At 39.2% G+C, this 19995-nt stretch overlaps 1 protein-coding gene across 3 annotated transcripts in view; it reads right to left on the reverse strand.

Moving 5' to 3' along the window:
* LOC100741431 (chromatin modification-related protein eaf-1) overlaps positions 1–19734 on the reverse strand; it is an 80366-nt gene extending 60632 nt beyond the window's left edge. Inside the window, exons 1-5 of one of the 3 annotated variants that reach the window (XM_012387052.3) lie at positions 18451–19732; positions 13710–14265; positions 7872–8203; positions 5704–6204; positions 2931–3344 (exon numbers count right to left, since the gene is read on the reverse strand). In XM_012387052.3, the coding sequence (XP_012242475.1) occupies positions 5782–6204; positions 7872–8203; positions 13710–14265; positions 18451–18534 (1395 nt within the window). In that variant the 5' untranslated portion in view covers positions 18535–19732 and the 3' untranslated portion in view covers positions 2931–3344; positions 5704–5781. Of the gene's footprint in view, positions 1–2930; positions 3345–5703; positions 6205–7871; positions 8204–13709; positions 14266–18450 lie in introns of those variants that run through there. The other 2 variants (XM_012387053.3, XM_033321395.1) reach the window with 2 other exon arrangements.
* Positions 19735–19995: the final 261 nt, after the last annotated feature.

The raw sequence follows: 19995 nt of genomic DNA on the forward strand, positions 1-19995 counted from the left end.
CCAACCACGACAAAACAATAATATATATATAGTATATTCATATGTCATTCGATATGACAGTGGCGTAATTTTTGTATCAAATCTGATACTTTCGCATCTTCACAACCGCATGATCACGTTAAAAGAAAACGAAAGGAAAGCTGCTGCTTCTTCGAAAATTTCAATTCTCAGATATATCGTATGACAATTATTCGCTATCATGCGTGATTACTAGGAATTGTTAGTTCGTAATCGGCCAGGAATTCGTGGCAACAAAATTTACGCCGCTGTGCAACGCAAACGATTACATCGTAGCCCCTCTTCTTCTCGTCTAACGATCCCCCTAAAATCAAACCTAAGAGTCGACTAATAATTTATAGATCTACCGTATACAGATCATTTTGTGCCATAATTACTAAAATTGATATCACTGTTCCCGTAGGTGTCGGTACGAAAATGTATCGGCACGCGTTCTTACGCATTTTCTTGAGATCCTTGGGTTCTCCTTCTCCGTCGAACCCCGTTGAAAACGCACGTTCGTCCCATTCGCGCTACACGATCGAACATGCTCGTAGACGCTAATATAATCGAAGCGAATTCTATTAATTAGACGAAGCGACCTCTGCGACACGATTTGAATCGGGATTTCGCACCGCGGAACGTCGAAACCAGATGAAAGAGAACGTGTAAGCTTCTCCTTTCGCGATAAGGATAAATGAAGATAAAAGATAATCGTTCATAAGGATGCACGATGATTTCTCCATTACCGTTTACTCGTCGATCAACCCTTGTCTAACAAAGACTGGATCATCGTTGCTATTAGCATATTTTAATTTATACCGTTGAAACAAAAATCGATCAAAGAGAAACAGAGATTGAATAGATGTTCTTCTCGCCTACGTACTAAGAATTGCGTTACTTTCAACCTTTTATATATATATATTTACAACTTTACGTTTCACGTAAGTTCGTAAAAGTCCATAGCACAGTAATAACGAAATTTGCTTGGAAAATAAAATCGTTCGTATCGGTGATCGCTAGAACTTCGTTTATCCGAGCAGGTTGGGAACCCAAGATAGTTTAGAGGACTGACAACGAATTCTCTAGCTATCGTCTTCGGTCTTTCTTATCAGTTTAGATAACGAAGAGAAAAAAGGCTTTCGTGCACGATAATTTGCTAACAAATGATATTAACCAGCTGACAACCTATTAATCCTAGGTTTATAAACTTCTTTCTTATCGCGATGTTACGTCGAACGGAACGTTCTGCCGGTTTGCGATTCCTAACATTTACACGTACAATTTCATTTATCATCAAACCCGTTGCCGTTAATCGAGAAAAATCTGTAACTCGTGGCTTGTAGAATTTCACCTGTAACGTTACCTGGCTGAACTGCACGGAAGGATCCTGATACGTAGAAACAGGCAGCTGACCAGTCGTTTCTGTATCGCGTCCCACTGTCCCACGTTTCCAGCGTACAATTTATTCTCCGTATAAACTCCGTTACAAGAATACACGTTTGAACGTAATGGAAGACTGTGGCTGGACCACAGTTCGCATAATAGCTAAGCTTTCAAGTTCGGATATCGGAAGTTGAAGGTTACTTGTATAAACGAAGTTCTATCGCAATTCGGTAGAACTATAATTTCTAAATGTATCGTACGATTAGAAGGTAACGAACGTGAAATATCTACACGAGACAAGATTGACCCAGTCTTCGATTGTCAGAGGGTTAAGCAATCTCGGCCAAAGATCGGCCAAAAGAATTTGCCCATTTTCTAAATAGGTTCGTGGATATTGGCACGAAAGTATCCGGTACAAATTTCCAGGACCGTGATCCTGCTGATAAATTCCACGATCCTGGGTATCGTGGCAACGCACAACTCGATCTCGAAAATTCGATTACGCTATTATACTCCACGCAAGTAACTATTTAAATATAAAAATTATTATAAACGAAGAGAGCGACGAGGAACGATGGAAACGGATAGCGATTCGTCAACACCAAACTGTAAAAGCTGGTGCTGGTCGAGCCTTCTCGCATCTCGTATAAAACGGATTCCCATCGCTGTGGCGTGTCGCCTTCTGTTTAAAACCGAGGTAGAAAAACAGGGAGGTCGTGTTAAAAATGTCAACTGCCTTTTTCTTATAAGGACGTACGAAGAGGATCGGAGCTTGCAAGGGGCTCCACTCGTAAACAACGTTGCTCTATGCTTCTTTCTATGATATTCGTAAGAAACTATGCGACGTCTAAAAATCGAGTTATCTCGGAGCTTGAACGGTTAACGCAACGAATGATGTTGAATGTATCACGCTCTATATGATGTATCAATTCTTAAATGATACCGTTGAACCATAGATAACCGGAACGCTTTTAGTCAGGTTACTTAATTTCCCGATCTTTAATCTTATTCTGTATTCTCTGTTTCACAGGTTGATGGACGAACGTTAATAGCTTCCCGGACGTTTAATTTTATTTCGTAAGAGAAACTATGCCTGAAAATCTGTAAAATGAAATAAATTGAGACTAGAAATCGGCAACGATTCTGTCATGCTCTCCTCCAACGTAACAAATTCCTTTACGATAGGGCGATTGAATTTGTAAAATAAAACATATTCACTTCGTGGAGCTAAGCAACTTAAAATTAAGTAACCCAATGCGAACAACGATAACAAAATATGAAAAATGCGAAAAACTATGATCCAAAGATACCAATGGAGAATTAATATTACAAACACGAAATACGTATAATAGATGATAATAAGCGGTAACGAAGGTTATCCAAACCGATCATTCGTGACAAACGTGTCAATGGTATTATGGTTTGGCTAAAAGTTAAATAACAAAGAAAAGGATGAACCTCGTGAACGCTAGACCTCTGACTTTAAGCTTCATCCTTGCCTCTCTCCTTTTTCGCGCTTCCACGAAGTTCGCTTATATTTCCTTCTCTTTTCTTTATCCTGTTTCTTTCTTTTCTCCTTCTTCTTCTTCTTTTCGGTAGAATATTTGGCAAAGACGTCCAGCCTACCGCGAGCGATATATTTCTATACCTATGAGAATAGATCTAATTACCTTTAGTCTAACGACAGCTTAGCTGCGCTGCTAATTCCATACACGATTTACAAAGTTGGTTTTAACAGTCAAGGCTCTTCTTTTCTTTTTTTCACGTCGTTTAACAAAGCTATACATACAAAGAAAAGGAAGGAGAACTGAACGCTATATACACGTAGACGAGCTTAAAAACGTGCCTAAGACTTAAGACTCGATTGAAAAGAGGAAGGAAACAAACGTTGTTTCTCGAAGGATATACCCGGTTGTTCGTCTGGTTCTTTGTCTTTCAGTCCCACGCGCACAGGTATGTCACTGTGAACAAAGTTTTGGGAAAAGATCATCGTTATGATTTCGCTTCCCGAGCTAAAAACAATTATTTCGTTCTAAAGCAATCGTTTGGTCACGGAGCGGACCAACTCGCCGATTCCAATAATCTTGAAATATATTGTCAGGTTCGACATTCGCAACAACTTTTCCCTGTACGTGTTACCGTCGCTCGGCTTTACTCTCCGAGATATTCGCCAAAGTTTCTGTTTCCACGACGTACGATGATTTTAATCATCGAACAGTCCCGTTTTTCCAAATATAGTGTTGCCAGTTTTGAATAACAATAATATAATACGAGACTTACTATGACTTGTATCGCTCTTATTACTCAACATATGAATTTGTTATATCGTCGACACCGTCAAACGATAATCATCTAACCCAAATTCAATCCACTGAGTTTTCTTTCTTACGTGAGTCGAGAATAATCGTAGAAAATAAGTTAGCATGTCCTTCTATGCCAAATGGAAGCAAATTGATCAAAATAATCGCAAGGTATATTGAACTGGTTTTTCGCGGAAATTAAAATCGAGCAACGTTAACACGTGCGGGGAGAAGTTGTACGGGAAAAGGCGTCGATAGCGTATTTCAAGGTCATTGAAGATCGGTAAGATCGATCATTTTGCAAATAACTATCAACTATTCTTCGGTTGTCTTCGATATTCGATCGCCTTCTTTCAGGCAGAAATAATGTCACTTTTTGAAACGAATTGAACGAAAGATATTGGAAGTAGAAAAAAGAAAGAAACTCTTTGAAATCACGAATTCCATAAGACTTCTGGCTTTTAACTTACGTTCTTGGAAAATAGAATGTTTCTTCCGTGAATACTACGCGGCGGAAAATAATTGGAATAAAGAAAATAAATAAACATTGCAGAGTAGTTTACGAAGATCGAGATTCTGAATATATTTCTGGAGAGACGTAAAGCCGAAAGGATTTTCGTTATAATATGAGGATTTACGCAGGGATTACAAGTTGATCCGATGGAAAATCTAAAGGACAGCTTTAATCCTATTCGAACGATCGTTTTGCATTGTTCTTGACAAAAATACGAGAACCAATGTCTTCGTTTTGTTACGAAATATACAAATAGGTAGATGGAACGTCCAAGAATCTAAAGAAACAATATTACTGTTAAAAATGAAGAAGACGTCAAACCAACTGTAACGAGTAACAAATAGAAAACAAAGTATAAGATATCAAATTAGAAAGAACTCTGTATCTAATGCGTAAACTGTATACATGTGCGTATACCTAACATCATATAGAAAACTAGGAAAAGTTCATTCGATCGAGTAAACGCTATGGAATTACATTTACAATTCTCAATTAGTTATTCCGAAAACTTAAATAACAAAACTGAATTGAAATCTTGAAACATTCACGGTAATAATATAAATATCGTTATTATTAAAGTGACAAAAATATTATAGTCCAAGTATCCTTCAGGAACTCGAATAAAAAGACCTTGGAACACCATAATTCTAAGAAAACGATTGTTATCGGAACATCAACAATACTGAAAAGGGTTACTTTAAATACGTACGTTGTTCAAATGTACAAATAATAATAAACTAAATTGCGGATTTTTATGCAATTATTGGATATTTCATCGAAGGTATAAGACTAACCAGAATAAACACGATATTTATACAAAAATCTATGATATAACCAGAGTACAATAATCGCGATGATATTTATTACGTGAAACAAAAATCTGCCTACGTTTCGTTTTTTAAACCCTCTGAAATTTTGTTTTAATATCGGTTTCTTGTAAGATTATATTATCGTAACTATTGCAAACGATAATTTTTCTATTCTTTTCCCGACATTGGATCAGAGTAAAACGTTTGATCTGTTTGATTTCGTTGATCTTTAAACTAACGAAAAATGCGCACTACGACTGGAAGATAAAAAATCCGCGAGAGAATTAACGCGATTTCCTTCGACGATTGCCTTTAAGGATTAATCGTCTCTACAAAGATATAGATTTGCATAAATATCCGCAAGTAATATCCTAACATAATACGCTACGTTAAAACGAAAATCCCCTTTAGATGCGGCGCGAACGAGCGATTTTTTCACGCTGCGTCCTCGCTGCGTGTTTTCCTTCGTTTTCTCGGTTAAAAACAACGAAGATAGACACACGACGCAGAGCTGGCAGAGAAAAGGCAGCGTGAAAAAGTCGCTCGTCCTCGCAGAACCTTAAAAACGGAAGAGGCATTACGAAGAATTCGCTTCGTATCCTAATCCTTCGAATATCCGTCCCGCGAAAACTCAGACAAACTGCACAGCTCTCTTACTTTGCTCGAAGTAGAAAGAAAAATAATAGTCGCTACTCACCGATCGAGAATCTCGTACAACGAGCGCACGACGGATGTCTGTTCAGGTCCAGCAAGCGCCTCCTCGGCGCTGTCGATGTCACAGATAAACTTCTGGACTCGCAGGCGCTGGTTGATGTTGCTGTTGCGGAGGCGGTTGTTGTTGTTGCTGTTGTTGATTTTGGGATTGATGCTGCTGCGGCTGCGGCTGTTGCGATTGCGCTTGCTGTTGTTGTTGTTGTTGCTGCTGCTGCTGCTGCTGCTGCGACGCCTGTTGCTGATGATGATTGTGGCTGTGATTATGAGTATGGCTCTGTCGCGTTCTAAGGATATCCCATCTTTGTTTGAAAAGATCACGTTCTTGCTGGAGCCGAGCCATCTCGATCTTCATTCGCTGAAGTTCATTCTGCAGATTGCGATTTGTCGTCTCGAGGTCGTGTCGTTGTTGCAATCGTTTGCTACGGCAATTCTGAGCGTAACCACGATTCTTCAAGGTTCGCCGCTTTTGCTTCAGACGCACCACCTTTGCAGAACAGGGAGATCCGTTTTACCAACAAATTCGATGGAAAGTCGTGAGGATAAGAGTGTCGTAAGAGGTGAATTGGTATGGTTCTGTATTATTTCGTTTAGTTAACCCGTACGTGGGGGCAATTAATACGCTGGTCATGCAAACAGCGTAAAAAGAAGCTTGAAGCTTTACTTTTACGTATCTTGTTTACCGTCAACGTAAAAATATCCAAAGAACGGAGATCCACAGCGATTTCGTGATATTTTCGATAGAAGGTAACAAATTTTTGCAAGAAACATAGTTGTCCACGTTAGAGTTCGTCCGTAATCCGAGTGCGTAGTTTTCTTATTTGGAAATTTAAAATTAACCAAGCCGAATTACTTTGTTTCGTTCGTCGCGAAGGTAAACGTGACAATATGCTTTCGATAGAAATATAATTATTTAATGTTGCTTCGTCGTATAATTTACTATCCCTAAAATATACGAACGACGAGCTAGCTCGTCATTTCCTCGGACGACAGATTCGCGAAATACGTTAATTAAAATGATGTATCGTAGTTGCGTGTCAAGGTAGATTCTAATTAAAGCATCAATGTGTTACTTGCGTATAAATGTTAATTTTTTCAAACGAATCCTACGTTTCTATATCGAAGGGACGGAAAAAATTTTTCAATTCTTCGTATGCTACGTATAACTAAAAGAGAATATATTTAATGTATCGTATAACTACGCAAAAACTGTTTTAGAATTCAAATGTCGCTAATAATATGTAGATCATCTCGTACAAGGTGAATCGAAATTACCGTGGAAATGATTTGAGAAAACTTCTCTAGCTGAATACTAATTTTAAAAATCGTGTATAAAAAGAAGTTAAAAAACGAAAGGACACTAACATCGCGAACAACGACAACTCGCGCGTCTAACCAACAAACAGTTCGTTCTACTACAGTCATGGATAATACATAGATACCAATATACCAATTCACGCTTACTTCACACGTAGTTATCTAAGTAGGAAAATTCTATGTATTTCGCGATTTCGCCAAAAAATTCTCTTCGAATCCATTCATCTTAATCGCTATCGTTAAATAATCCATCATCGTTACGGCCAATAAGCGCAAACAGTTTGCAAGAAATCGTACCAACTCCGCGATAAAGAAATTTGTATACGGTAGAACCTGATTATTCGAATTGATCATTTCGCGTTCTCTTCGGATACTCGAATAACTTTGTCCTCGTACGAGAGAGAATCATTTATTTCGAACTGTCTTACAGATATTAATATCAATTTTGCCAGACAGTTTGACGCGCTTTTTCAAGACTAAACGATCTTTGGATAGCTGGAAAACGTTTTCTTGACGATTATCAATAGCAAATGTCGAGGGAAAGACAGTTAACGCGAAAAAAACGTGTTAAAGAATATCTTTGAATAAAAACACGACAATTTCTTTCGCTTCTTATTCTTATTTTCTGAATTGTCTGACGAAATAATCATGCTGAAGTTTCCCATTGATCGGTCGTTCCTTCGATTCGTATTGCCGTAATAATCAAAGTTCTACCATAGGAAAAAGAATCGCAAAAGGTAGAAACACGCGGAGCAAACGAGTGGCGAACTGAAAATTGTGAATGAAACGAAAGCGAGGCATTACCTATGCGAAAGTGTCGTTAAAAATGTAAGAGACCTGACTCACCTCTTCCCGCGGGCAACCATGAAGGCGTTTGTTCAATTCGCGTACGGAAAGCGACATGAGCAGCTCGTCGTTCATGAGTTCTTCCTGGGGATTGTTACTCCCGCAATTCTGGTAAAGGACATTGCCTCTGTGCGGTGGAGTCGAGCCACCAGCGGCGCAAGAACTCACTGAACAAACGCTCATCGGTCTTCCCGGTTGCATCTGTATGCCCTGCATGCTGTCTTCCATTCCCGACATTCCACTTCCGCCCGCGGGAAGCATCCCGCCGCCTGTTCCCGTACTCCCATAGTATTCTATGTGGCCTGACATCGTGATGTATCCACCTGCGACAACAATATTTGCCGACTTCCAGTCTTCTTCTTTCTAAAGGATAAACCATTTTGTGCCTCCTTATTAACCCCTTCTCATCGCGAGACGTTTGGCACGCCGATTTTCCAGTATTCGAAAGCGAATGTCGTCTCGCGTGCGGAAAATTTGCCTTTAAACGTGTAACATACTTTGCGTGTAACGTGGCTGACTCGTTGGTGGCTACTCGTAAATTAGGCGCGTGGTGAACCGAAACGTTACGCTTGAATTCGCGAAAGCGTGGAAACATCTCGTGAGAAGACACACTCGTTGTGAGGTCTATCGGCTTTGCAACTAAGTGATTGCGGATTTTGTCAATACCACCTAATGAATTCGTCTGTATTTCTTTTTATATATTTTACCCAATAACGAATCCATCTTGACGTATTTATCTCTATTCAATCAAACTATAACACAAAAAGATACGTGTACATACATTATATTGGCTTGATAACTAAGTAATTGCGGATTTTGTCATTACCACCTAATGTTTCACGAGTCGTACGAGTTATCGATCAATATCTACGAGTTATCTGCGAACGATCATACACTGTCTTTGCGAATACGTTTGTACGAGCGACTTTGGACATTGTCTATATTTGTTTCATTTATTTCGAATATATTTGACGGGTTACAACAGCAAGTTCTCGTTAGCGTTTTATCAATCCTTTACAATTCCACCACAAATCGGTCATTTTGTCATTACCACCTAATGACAAAATCCGCAATCACTTAGTTGCCAAGCCAATGGTTGCAGACTTTCGTTGAGCAACGTTGCACCGAGAGATCTCTGCGCCAGACGATTAAGAACGACCAACGTATTTGACGAAATACTCGAAAGTGGATCCTTTTCGATTATAGTCGTGTAAGTGGCACAATGAAGGAACATCTAAAGATATATTCTGATTTAACGTGACACGCTAGAACATCGATGGAACGATTATCGGTATAATCTTAAATTTATATCTGTTCGACGTTTCGTATCAATTATTGCTTGCCGACTGTTCACTAACGATCGCACCAGCGAAATTAGTGGGAAAGTAGAAAGCTACAAAAATATCCAATTGCAACAACCTGTCACGCTACTCTCCGTGTTCAATCGTTTCCATATTTTAACACTTCCACTGTTTCAAAACTTTAGCTTCGTCGCTTTCAATCCAAATGTTTCATCGTCCTTTCACGTGTCTATTGTACTGACATTTAATTATTTAAATAGTGTATTTTTTAATAAATGCCGTTTAACGTTGCAATATGTTTGCGTTTCAGTGAAAACAGAAACAACGCTAAATCTATAGAAACAACGTGTCCTACTCTCAACGACAATGCCAAGGTACGTGTGGTACGTAAAAAGTGTTAGAAATCTTCCCAAAAAGATCTTGATTCTAATCGCGAATCAATCGTATGAAGTTGGAGATGCAAAAATAGCGAGAATTCCCGAATTAAAAGGGTTGAGAAATGGAAACGAAGCCATTCGTATCAACGGAAGATATTTTAGTAATCGGAGATACTTCGATTTTCAGAAATGAAATATGTTTCGTTCACAAAAATCGAATGTAAGTCGAACGTAAAACTGAAAGCACGGAAAACCTTTCTCCACAGCTGGCAATATAAACCTACCGGTAGGTAATAACATAGAAGCGAAATTTCTTAATTTTCCGGCGACTTTACGGAATTGCTTTTTCGTTTCGCTTTCACGATGAAAATTCGAATTTCGTTACATTGTGGACATTTTTTAAATTGCATCGCAGCGTCGTCGAATCGAAAAACTTTCAAGATAGGTAATCGTAAAATGAACATCGTCTCTGTCTGCCGTATACTTAAAATGTTTTAAGTATACATTAAGTATACATTTAAGTATACATTCACACCTCTGTTCTGCATAGTAAAAGTAATCACGATAATGATGGTTAACACTAGAACTACCACATCAGTCAAATTGACTGGTTTTACGATTTTATTTTAAAATTTCTACTTCGTGTTATATTTTTTCCACAATGATGTAATAACTTTCGCAACGAGAACTAAAAGAATAATATAATGAATTTTATTTTGTTTTTTATGTATTCAAACTGAAAATAATTTTGTATCAAGGCTACTTATACCAATAGCAGTCAAAATTACTCGTCAAAGTGTAAAAGGGTCCTGCGATCTGTTTATCGAACCTCAATTAGCCAGTTTCCTCGTTTTCTACAACTTCTCACACGTTTTTAAAATTTTTACCGCGTACCATTCGATATGATGATATCAGATATCAGGAAAATTCCGGATCGATCGCTAGATCGCTAGATGCTAACGCTAGAAATATCACAGCAATCAAAATTCTATTCTACGATTTTCTACAATTTTCTACAATTTTATAAATATGTCAACCCTCGTTTAAGGATCATAGTCCCAGATGGATTAATAATACCAAAAATACCATAACATGGAATTGCTTCTGTAAGAAAGTAATAAATCAAGAAATATAAAAATATTCTCTTATTACGTATTTTTCAAAGGCCAGTCATTTTCACTGGTTTTGGTAGAAATAGCTTCGTCTTAACTATCTGTAGTTCTAGTGTTAAAGTTGCGAAAGATTTGAAATTCTTGGCTGTATGTCGCAAAGAACAAGTCGCGTTTGACATTTTATTTCAACAAAAGGTTCGTACTTTATAAGTTATCGTTAAATATTACATAATTCGTCTGTATTTCTTTTTATATATTTTACCCAATAACGAATCCATCTTGACGTATTTATCTCTATTCAATCAAACTATAACACAAAAAGATACGTGTACATACATTATATTGGCTTGATAACTAAGTAATTGCGGATTTTGTCATTACCACCTAATGTTTCACGAGTCGTACGAGTTATCGATCAATATCTACGAGTTATCTGCGAACGATCATACACTGTCTTTGCGAATACGTTTGTACGAGCGACTTTGGACATTGTCTATATTTGTTTCATTTATTTCGAATATATTTGACGGGTTACAACAGCAAGTTCTCGTTAGCGTTTTATCAATCCTTTACAATTCCACCACAAATCGGTCATTTTGTCATTACCACCTAATGACAAAATCCGCAATCACTTAGTTGTCAACCCAATATTTGTTTTATTTGATATAAGACGGCAAGGAATCAAACAGACGCACGATCATGATTACAATTTGTAATTGCGTGGCCAATGTTTAAAACATGTTGTTAGACGTGGCACGATCTTACGTTGTTGTTATTATACTTTGCAGTTGATCTCGTGTACACGTTTTCACTTTTGCCAGAATTTGTTGTTGTATCTTTTAACGCGTTAGTAAGAAACTTAAACAAACTCGGAATTATATCATTGTTATTCTTATCAAGAACGATGACTTTAAGCTTAGTCTAAAATTACACGCGAATTGCAGGGATCGATTGGATTGAGCAGATCTATCATTCTAAATCTAGATGCGACATTTAGAATATCCTTACACCCTTCTCTAATAAATCTTTCGCTATTTTGTAATTCAATAAACATAATTCAAAGCAGTTAATTACCTATCCTTATATCAACTACATGCAACTGAGAATTCTCGCTCAATTTGTGATCTTCTAATCCTTTAAAAGCCACTCGATCGTTTCAATGTTACGACAAATGAAAAGTAGGTACGTTGATGTACCAACGATTTCAATCTAATGCTAATTCATCGCGCCAATGGCTCACAGTAGCCAAAAATTTCAAGCTAAAGTGTATTTAGCACGTGCTTTGTCTCAAAAAATAAAAATACAAAAATCACTTTCAAGAGGATATGTTAGGATTATGATATGAGCAGAAATTTTGCGCAGCCAGCGAGTAGGATAATTCGCGTAGAGATGAAACTCTAACAGAGATAAACATAATGCATCGGTACTATCTTTTACAGTCGTTGCAATAAGATAGATTTAGGAATTTTAAGAAAATTTTCGACGCGACGATCAGCTTTTTAATTTCTCTAAAAATACTAATTCTTCAAGTGCTCAGATGAAGTAATATCACTCCGTTGTTTCAGGCATTTGTATTGTCATAAAATATACTTTAACGTAACATGTAGTTGCGATTCTAACCCACGACTATTGTATGCTACAACGACTATAATCACACTTAATAAAACGATATAACTTTCGTTTCAGCGATCCATCTTACTTCTAATAGTAAAAAAATGCTGTCCAAAATTTGATTTATTTTTTCCCATGGTTATTCATAAAGATATTATATCCTGCTAACTATATGTATGTCGGAGAATCGTCAGGAATAGGGTTGTGGGCATTTGCTAGATCTTCATTGGAATTGGCCATCGCTGTGTTATAACGAAGGCACGGTTAGCTGGTAATACGAGTATGGATACTACCGATTCGACGATCAACCGCGGTGGTTGGGCACTGGCGATACTAGTGACGTTGGTTTTAGGTTCGATAACGAATCCACGGTCAACGGGAGGATAGATATACTTGCTCACACAATACTCACAGATCGTAAGGCGTTACTCTCTTCATCGATGAGATCGCAAGAAATAATGAATTTTCATCCCGATGATGCCACCGAGGAAAACTATGATGGGGTGTGTCTAAGGACACGAGATCATCGGATTCGTCGAGTATAGCCCTCGTTCCGAAAGTAAGGGAAATTGACGTTGCTGTCAATTGGTCAATTTGGGACAAAGCTGCCTGTCCGTTTGAACAATCTTAATTACCAAAAACCTCAGGTTTTATAGCGGGTCCTCAGGCTAACTGCACTTGTGCCGTGTAAGTGGCCTCAACATCTGGTATTCATTGTCCGAAGGAACCGTTGGAATGTTTTACTGTCAGGTACCTCTATGGGTATTTCTTTTAACGGGGGTCATACTATCGTTCCATACCTTTGTTAGATGAAGCGCCCGTCCCGTTGACCGCGGCTACGTTCGGCGGCTGATGGTCGCCTTGAGCCCAAGTTTATTATCACAAATCGCAAACAAGTACCATTGGGAAGAATGACGGCAAATTGTTTAATTACAACTGTAAGCTTTAATTACAATTTTACGGATTTTCCCAAAGTTCCAGAGGGAAGGCTCCGGTATCCTTTCATCTCCGACATATATATCCTATAACACTGCATACAAACCGACAAACATACAACGACTCGGTACATTAAAAAATTATTAATTTTGTAAATTTAAAATATATCAATGCCGTTTTTGTTTCAACCAAGGGCAAGACTTTTGATGTTTCGAGAAAATCTTCAGCGTGAAACTGAAACGAGAGTTCACGCGCATCAACGACGATTCCTCCTTACTTCCCTCGACTTTAATAAACGTTCTAACAGTAGAGAAATACAATATAATAAAAAAAAAATGGTTCAAGAGAAACGAGGAAGAGTTAACAACGAAATCCATCTCTCTCAGAGATCTACCATGTTTCGAACGCTCAAAATCGCGTTTCGTTACGGAAAAGTAACCAAACTGCCTCGTTCGAAAGCCCCGGAAATATCTAAATTCTACCTACACTCACCTGTATGCTTGGTGTGACGCTGCAGGTGTTGCGGGTCTTGAAAATGATGGTGCATGGGTGCGGAGGGCCAAGCCTCGTGATGAGGTTCCGGTGTTTGTTCTTGAGGGCAGTGAGGCCTGAGGTCGAGCGGTTCCTGCCTCAGGGACTGCGTCAACCAACCCATGACTCCGGGCTGTCTGCAAAAGCCCTCACCAGCCTGCATATCGTCTTGTACGATGGAGCTAGGTTGTTGCAAATGAAGAAACAGACTTCTATCGCGGGAATCGCGATCGCCCCGATGCAATTGCAACGGTGGGGGCGACGCTGAGACCGGAGGAGTATCCGGCGGTGTTCCAGGATGCGAAAGGGTCGTCAGATGAGAAGCTGCACCCGGTGGTGCCTTCACCAGGACGCCGTGCTGCACCTGAATGTGCGGCTGTCCGTAAAGCGGATGGGGTTGCTCAAGCTCGTGCGCCGGCGGCGTCAGAGGCGCTAGAGCCAGACCTTGCGCTTGTAGAGCCTGGCCAGGTAATTGCACCACACTACCGTTCACCATCATTGGTGAGCTGATTCTTACCTGAATGATCAAATAGCCATTCGTTAATTTCTTTCTTTCAAATAATCAAATGATCAAGTAATTTCTAGAAATAAAGCACGTGTTACATATACAGGTTGGTTGGTAACTAGTGGTACAAGCGGAAAGGTGGTGATTCTACGCGAAAAAAGAAGTCGAAAATATAGAATAAAAATCTTTTTTTTTTTTATTTTTCCATCGAGACAACGATCTACAGTGAGATCCGTTATAACGAGACGCGATAAAGTGCAGGCGTACCGAACGAAAATTCAAAGTCGATTTTCTCGAAAACAAAGCCACGAACGAAAAATTTGTATTCTATATTTTCGACTTCTTTTTTCGCGTAGAATCACCACCTTTCCGCTTGTACCACTAGTTACCAACCAACCTGTATATGTAACACGTGCTTTATTTCTAGAAATTACTTGATCATTTGATTATTTGAAAGAAAGAAATTAACGAATGGCTATTTGATCATTCAGGTAAGAATCAGCTCACCAATGATGGTGAACGGTAGTGTGGTGCAATTACCTGGCCAGGCTCTACAAGCGCAAGGTCTGGCTCTAGCGCCTCTGACGCCGCCGGCGCACGAGCTTGAGCAACCCCATCCGCTTTACGGACAGCCGCACATTCAGGTGCAGCACGGCGTCCTGGTGAAGGCACCACCGGGTGCAGCTTCTCATCTGACGACCCTTTCGCATCCTGGAACACCGCCGGATACTCCTCCGGTCTCAGCGTCGCCCCCACCGTTGCAATTGCATCGGGGCGATCGCGATTCCCGCGATAGAAGTCTGTTTCTTCATTTGCAACAACCTAGCTCCATCGTACAAGACGATATGCAGGCTGGTGAGGGCTTTTGCAGACAGCCCGGAGTCATGGGTTGGTTGACGCAGTCCCTGAGGCAGGAACCGCTCGACCTCAGGCCTCACTGCCCTCAAGAACAAACACCGGAACCTCATCACGAGGCTTGGCCCTCCGCACCCATGCACCATCATTTTCAAGACCCGCAACACCTGCAGCGTCACACCAAGCATACAGGTGAGTGTAGGTAGAATTTAGATATTTCCGGGGCTTTCGAACGAGGCAGTTTGGTTACTTTTCCGTAACGAAACGCGATTTTGAGCGTTCGAAACATGGTAGATCTCTGAGAGAGATGGATTTCGTTGTTAACTCTTCCTCGTTTCTCTTGAACCATTTTCACTACCGAATTACGATAATTACAACTGAGAATCAAAATTCATTAGTGACTATTATTGTTAACTATTAACGTTAGCTGAACGATCTTCTCATTCCTATGAGTAGGAGTTTTATCCTCAAAGAAAATTATGACTAGCGAGCTGGCTATGTAAGTACACAACGTATACTTTGCTATTCGTTACGCCACTAATAAAGAATTATATAATCTATTTTCAAACTTAGATTCCGGTATTCCTGTTATGTTGATAACCGAATTTGGCAAATTACAAAACGAATTACTTAGCTCAACTCAAATATCCTTCTGATTCCTAGCTTACCCTGTCACACGTTATATTACATCTACGAGATAGGTACATTGCATATTTCGTTTATCTATCATTCGTTAATGTCTTGGTTATTCTTGTCGATACAAACAAATCGTTCCAGGAGAAAGTTAGTTGGTACAGGAAAGTAAACATCATTGTGTAATAAAAGATATTACTTAATTATCTCGTATAAACGTTACTTGTCCTGATATAATTTTTTTATCGGCAAAGACAAGTAAAAATATCAACGAGTATCAACACGTATACATTTGAAATACATTTGATAATATTGATTGACATTATGCTACTTCGACGAAGACAAATTAGTTTCCACAAATAAAGTTTAATCGGTTTATAGGCTTAGTTTATAAATTTAATATCTAATTCTCCTCATAATTTATGCTATTCCAGCTATTTTTTTACTCTGTATTCCAGACATCAAGTATGGAAGAAAATAGAAATGGAGATGTTACACGATGCAATTAATTAGATTGGAAATGGTGGCAAGTTGTCTATTTGATAATGGATCGACGTGTTTCGAAAGTATATGGATTATTATTATGTAAGTAATACTATGAGCATTGCTTATAGAGACTCGATTGATTTAAGCACTAATTCGTTGACCTAAGTATTTAAATAACAACGAGTAACGTATCTAGAAATTATGTGATTCTTAAACGTAAACCGAAATTTCCATCAAACGTACCATCAAATTTCTTTTATCGATTTATTAGAATTAAAATACAAACCTGAAATATCTTTTCCAAGTAGGTAGATAGATAATTATCTCTTAACGCGTGTACCTACCTATAATAATACATTATCACAATTTTTGTAAACAAGAAATTCTTGGGGCAGGAAAATTAAAAAAGAAAAGTTTGAACTAACGTCTATTTCGCGTAGAAAAATATATCGTTCGATCGATACTTGTGTAATTTTCGTGATAACGGTAGGTATCTATTTTTCATTGAAATCTGAAAACCTCGGGAAATCGGTCGAAGAGTTTAGTATTTGTCGTCCGATGTTTATATGGAAACATGTTCCGTTTTCCGCTTTTCATATAAATATATAACGTAATAATTTCAAGCTTATATAACGTAGAACAACGCACGTGACTCCATTTACACACACGATTTCAACGTCAGTGGAAACTTTCAGCGTGTGTTAAATCACAACGCGTATGAATTAATTCGTCTCTGTGTTCGCTAAAAAAAAAGAGGAGAAAAAAACAAAAAAATATAACTTGCGAATAATCTTTTTCAATGAACGCCCATCGACGTGCAGATTCGATGAATCGACAGACACCCGTAACGAAAATTATTTTCCGATCGTTGGTATAATTCGATAAATTAATTCTGTCGTGAAAGAAACCGCGTAACAAGTACACTTAATTTAGAATAAAAAGTCAATGTTTCGAAAAGTAACTTATACTTAATACACGATGCATCGTGATTAAGAAGTTATCATAGTTTTCCGTCGTTTGGGTACTGGTCAATCTCATTTTACCATGTAGTCGATGAACTATAGATAATAATACCTACTTGTTGAATTTTACCTCGTTTTGTAACATGGAGTTATTTTTAATATCGTTGTAAGAACGCCTTTCATGTTTGGGCGAAACTCTATTAAAATGTACGAGTACCTAAGTACCTACTTATACTCTTTCCATTTAAAGTAAGATATTTCCAATGCAAAACATCAAGATAGTGATCACATTTATGTTATATTACATATTGGAATTATATTCTCGAATATTTCAATTCAAAGACTCAAGCGACATCGTAAACTATAAAAATCCCTATACAACGCTGTCATTTATCGAGTCAAGCTCGATTAATTACTAAATTTAATTCTTATTAGATGCAAATGAAAATAAAAACGTTCACGATATTGAAAAATAAATCAAAATATCTAACTCTCTCTCTCTCTCTTTCTCTCTCTCTCTTTATATATATGTATGTATATATGTATGTAAATCCTAATTTAATATCGACTGTGGATGTTTGGGGAATTTCGTATTCTTACGAAGACCAATTAAAGGAACGAAACCGAAATAGGGACTTGTTCCGCTTTACTTTGGCTATTTTATATATTATGTGCATTCCATAGGCAGGTATATTTAGCTACCGTGTAAATGTACAAATGTTATTTAGGTAGGTAAGTATATTCATACAGTAAATCTAATACTTACATAGCATACATATAATATTTTCTATATAGTAAATATTCGATACTACGTATTAAGTGTACATTATACATACCTATACGTTAAAGCGAATATACGCATTAGTTTGGTAAATAGATACCCTACGCGTAGGTAAACACACACGTCACTTTTCACAAATATGTAAATATCTATCTTGAAACAACAAAATTTAAGCTTTGTCACTAGTAGCAGAAACACACTACTACATTATTCGCATAGTATATCTAAACAAACAAACTTACTAAAAATACTAGATACGAATTTCTTTGCATCTACCTACCTATACTTTCGTACTTCGGAACCTCGTGTAAATTCGTATACACCGACGAACCCACACAGTCGTGTATACGTACGTACTATTTACTAAATTTGACGCTTTCGCCGTAACATATAGGTATATAAGTACGGATGTACGATAAAACACAGCTAATACGAATATAAGAGAATGTTAACCTCCAACGGGAGGAATCAACGACTAACCTCTCGTTTGACGTCGGCGGGATCGAGATGATCGAGAACAAACTCCTGTACGTATTCTCTCGCGAGATGCTCCTCGGCTTCCATCTTAACCTCGTCGACCTCTACCTCCACCTCCTGCGCCTCCACCTCCTCTACCGGACCCGTCGTAGCCGCATACGGGACCGTCTTCTCGCTGCCACCGCCACCGCCACCTGCACCGCCGCCGCCTTCGCCACCCCCTGGACAACTCGTCACCGTTTGTTGCGTCGTGACCACTTTTCCAAACGACTCCACCTAACGATTCGAAGGACGCTATTCCCGATCTTCTCGCAAATTACAACACCCCCCACCACGTCCAACAAAATCCTTGATTTTTCACCCTAACTCCACTTTATTATTATTTTTATTTATCTCGTTCTTTCGATCGGATGGCAATCACCAGCGAGCAAATTCAACAACTCTTGACAGTCTTGTCGAACGGTAGCGACGTTTCGTGCGATTCAAAATAGATGGACCGATGGAAAATGTACGTATAGCAGCGCTATATTTCTATATATCTACGTGATAGAACACTCGACGAACAGTAGATTTATAATACCGGCGGGAAGATAAGTATCTCCAGTCAATAGGAATATACGATGTTCAGCGGATGAAAGGTTAATCACTGTTTCCGAACCATGTAACCATTTTATCGCACCATTGTTGCACGATCATTGTTTCGTTTTGCGAAGAATTCACTCGAACGGAGAGCTGACGTTTACGGTGCTTCGCGTCTCTCGCGTAACGTCGATGCACTGTCAACACTATCACCCACGGCACACTTTTCCCAAACTGTTCCCGCCAAAAAACGGTCCTGCTCTGAGAACCGACTCGTCGATCTCTCCAACCATTCGATCTTCGATACTTCGATTTTTCGATCTTCGTCAAGTTTGCAACGTATCCGTAGAAGGCTCACGGATCCGTACGAAGAACTCAACGGCTGACTTATCGCTCACCGTTGTATCGTGATTTTTGTCGCGTGCGCGTAGGTCGCAAGCCGGCATCCAGTAGAAAAGAGAAAAAGAAGGCGCGTGATAAGCTACGCTGGATACGAGTGTGGCGAGTGATACTCTTCCGACGAGTGTGGTAGAGAAGTGACTCTACGCGCAGGACATGGTGACGTCATGACTAGGCGTGACCAGCGTTCACTCGATTCTGGGGTGCGCGTGCAACGATTGGCTGGCGGAGCTGGAGTCGCCATTTGCACGCCGCTCTCTTACCCCCCACTGTCGGCCAACCACCTTGTCACTCCCGGCACGGATCTCTCCCGTGCCTCCGCGGACGTACCATTAATTTCTAAAGTGATTATTATAATTTTTCAGCGGACGCGTTGCTCCGCTTAACCCCACCCCTTCGCCTGTACTTAGGCGCGCGCGCGCGCATACACACACACGCATACGCCGTCTCCTAGCGATCTTTGCCGCGTACCGCTCTCTTTTCTCGGGATTTCAATTTAGCGCCGCTCGGTATATAAGAGGTGACCCGTTATCGCGCGGCCACGATCCTCCAAATCGGAGTACGATTTTC

This window comes from Bombus impatiens, unplaced genomic scaffold (assembly GCF_000188095.3).
Source record: "Bombus impatiens unplaced genomic scaffold, BIMP_2.2 scf_0442, whole genome shotgun sequence".
Lineage (NCBI taxonomy): Eukaryota > Metazoa > Arthropoda > Insecta > Hymenoptera > Apidae > Bombus > Bombus impatiens.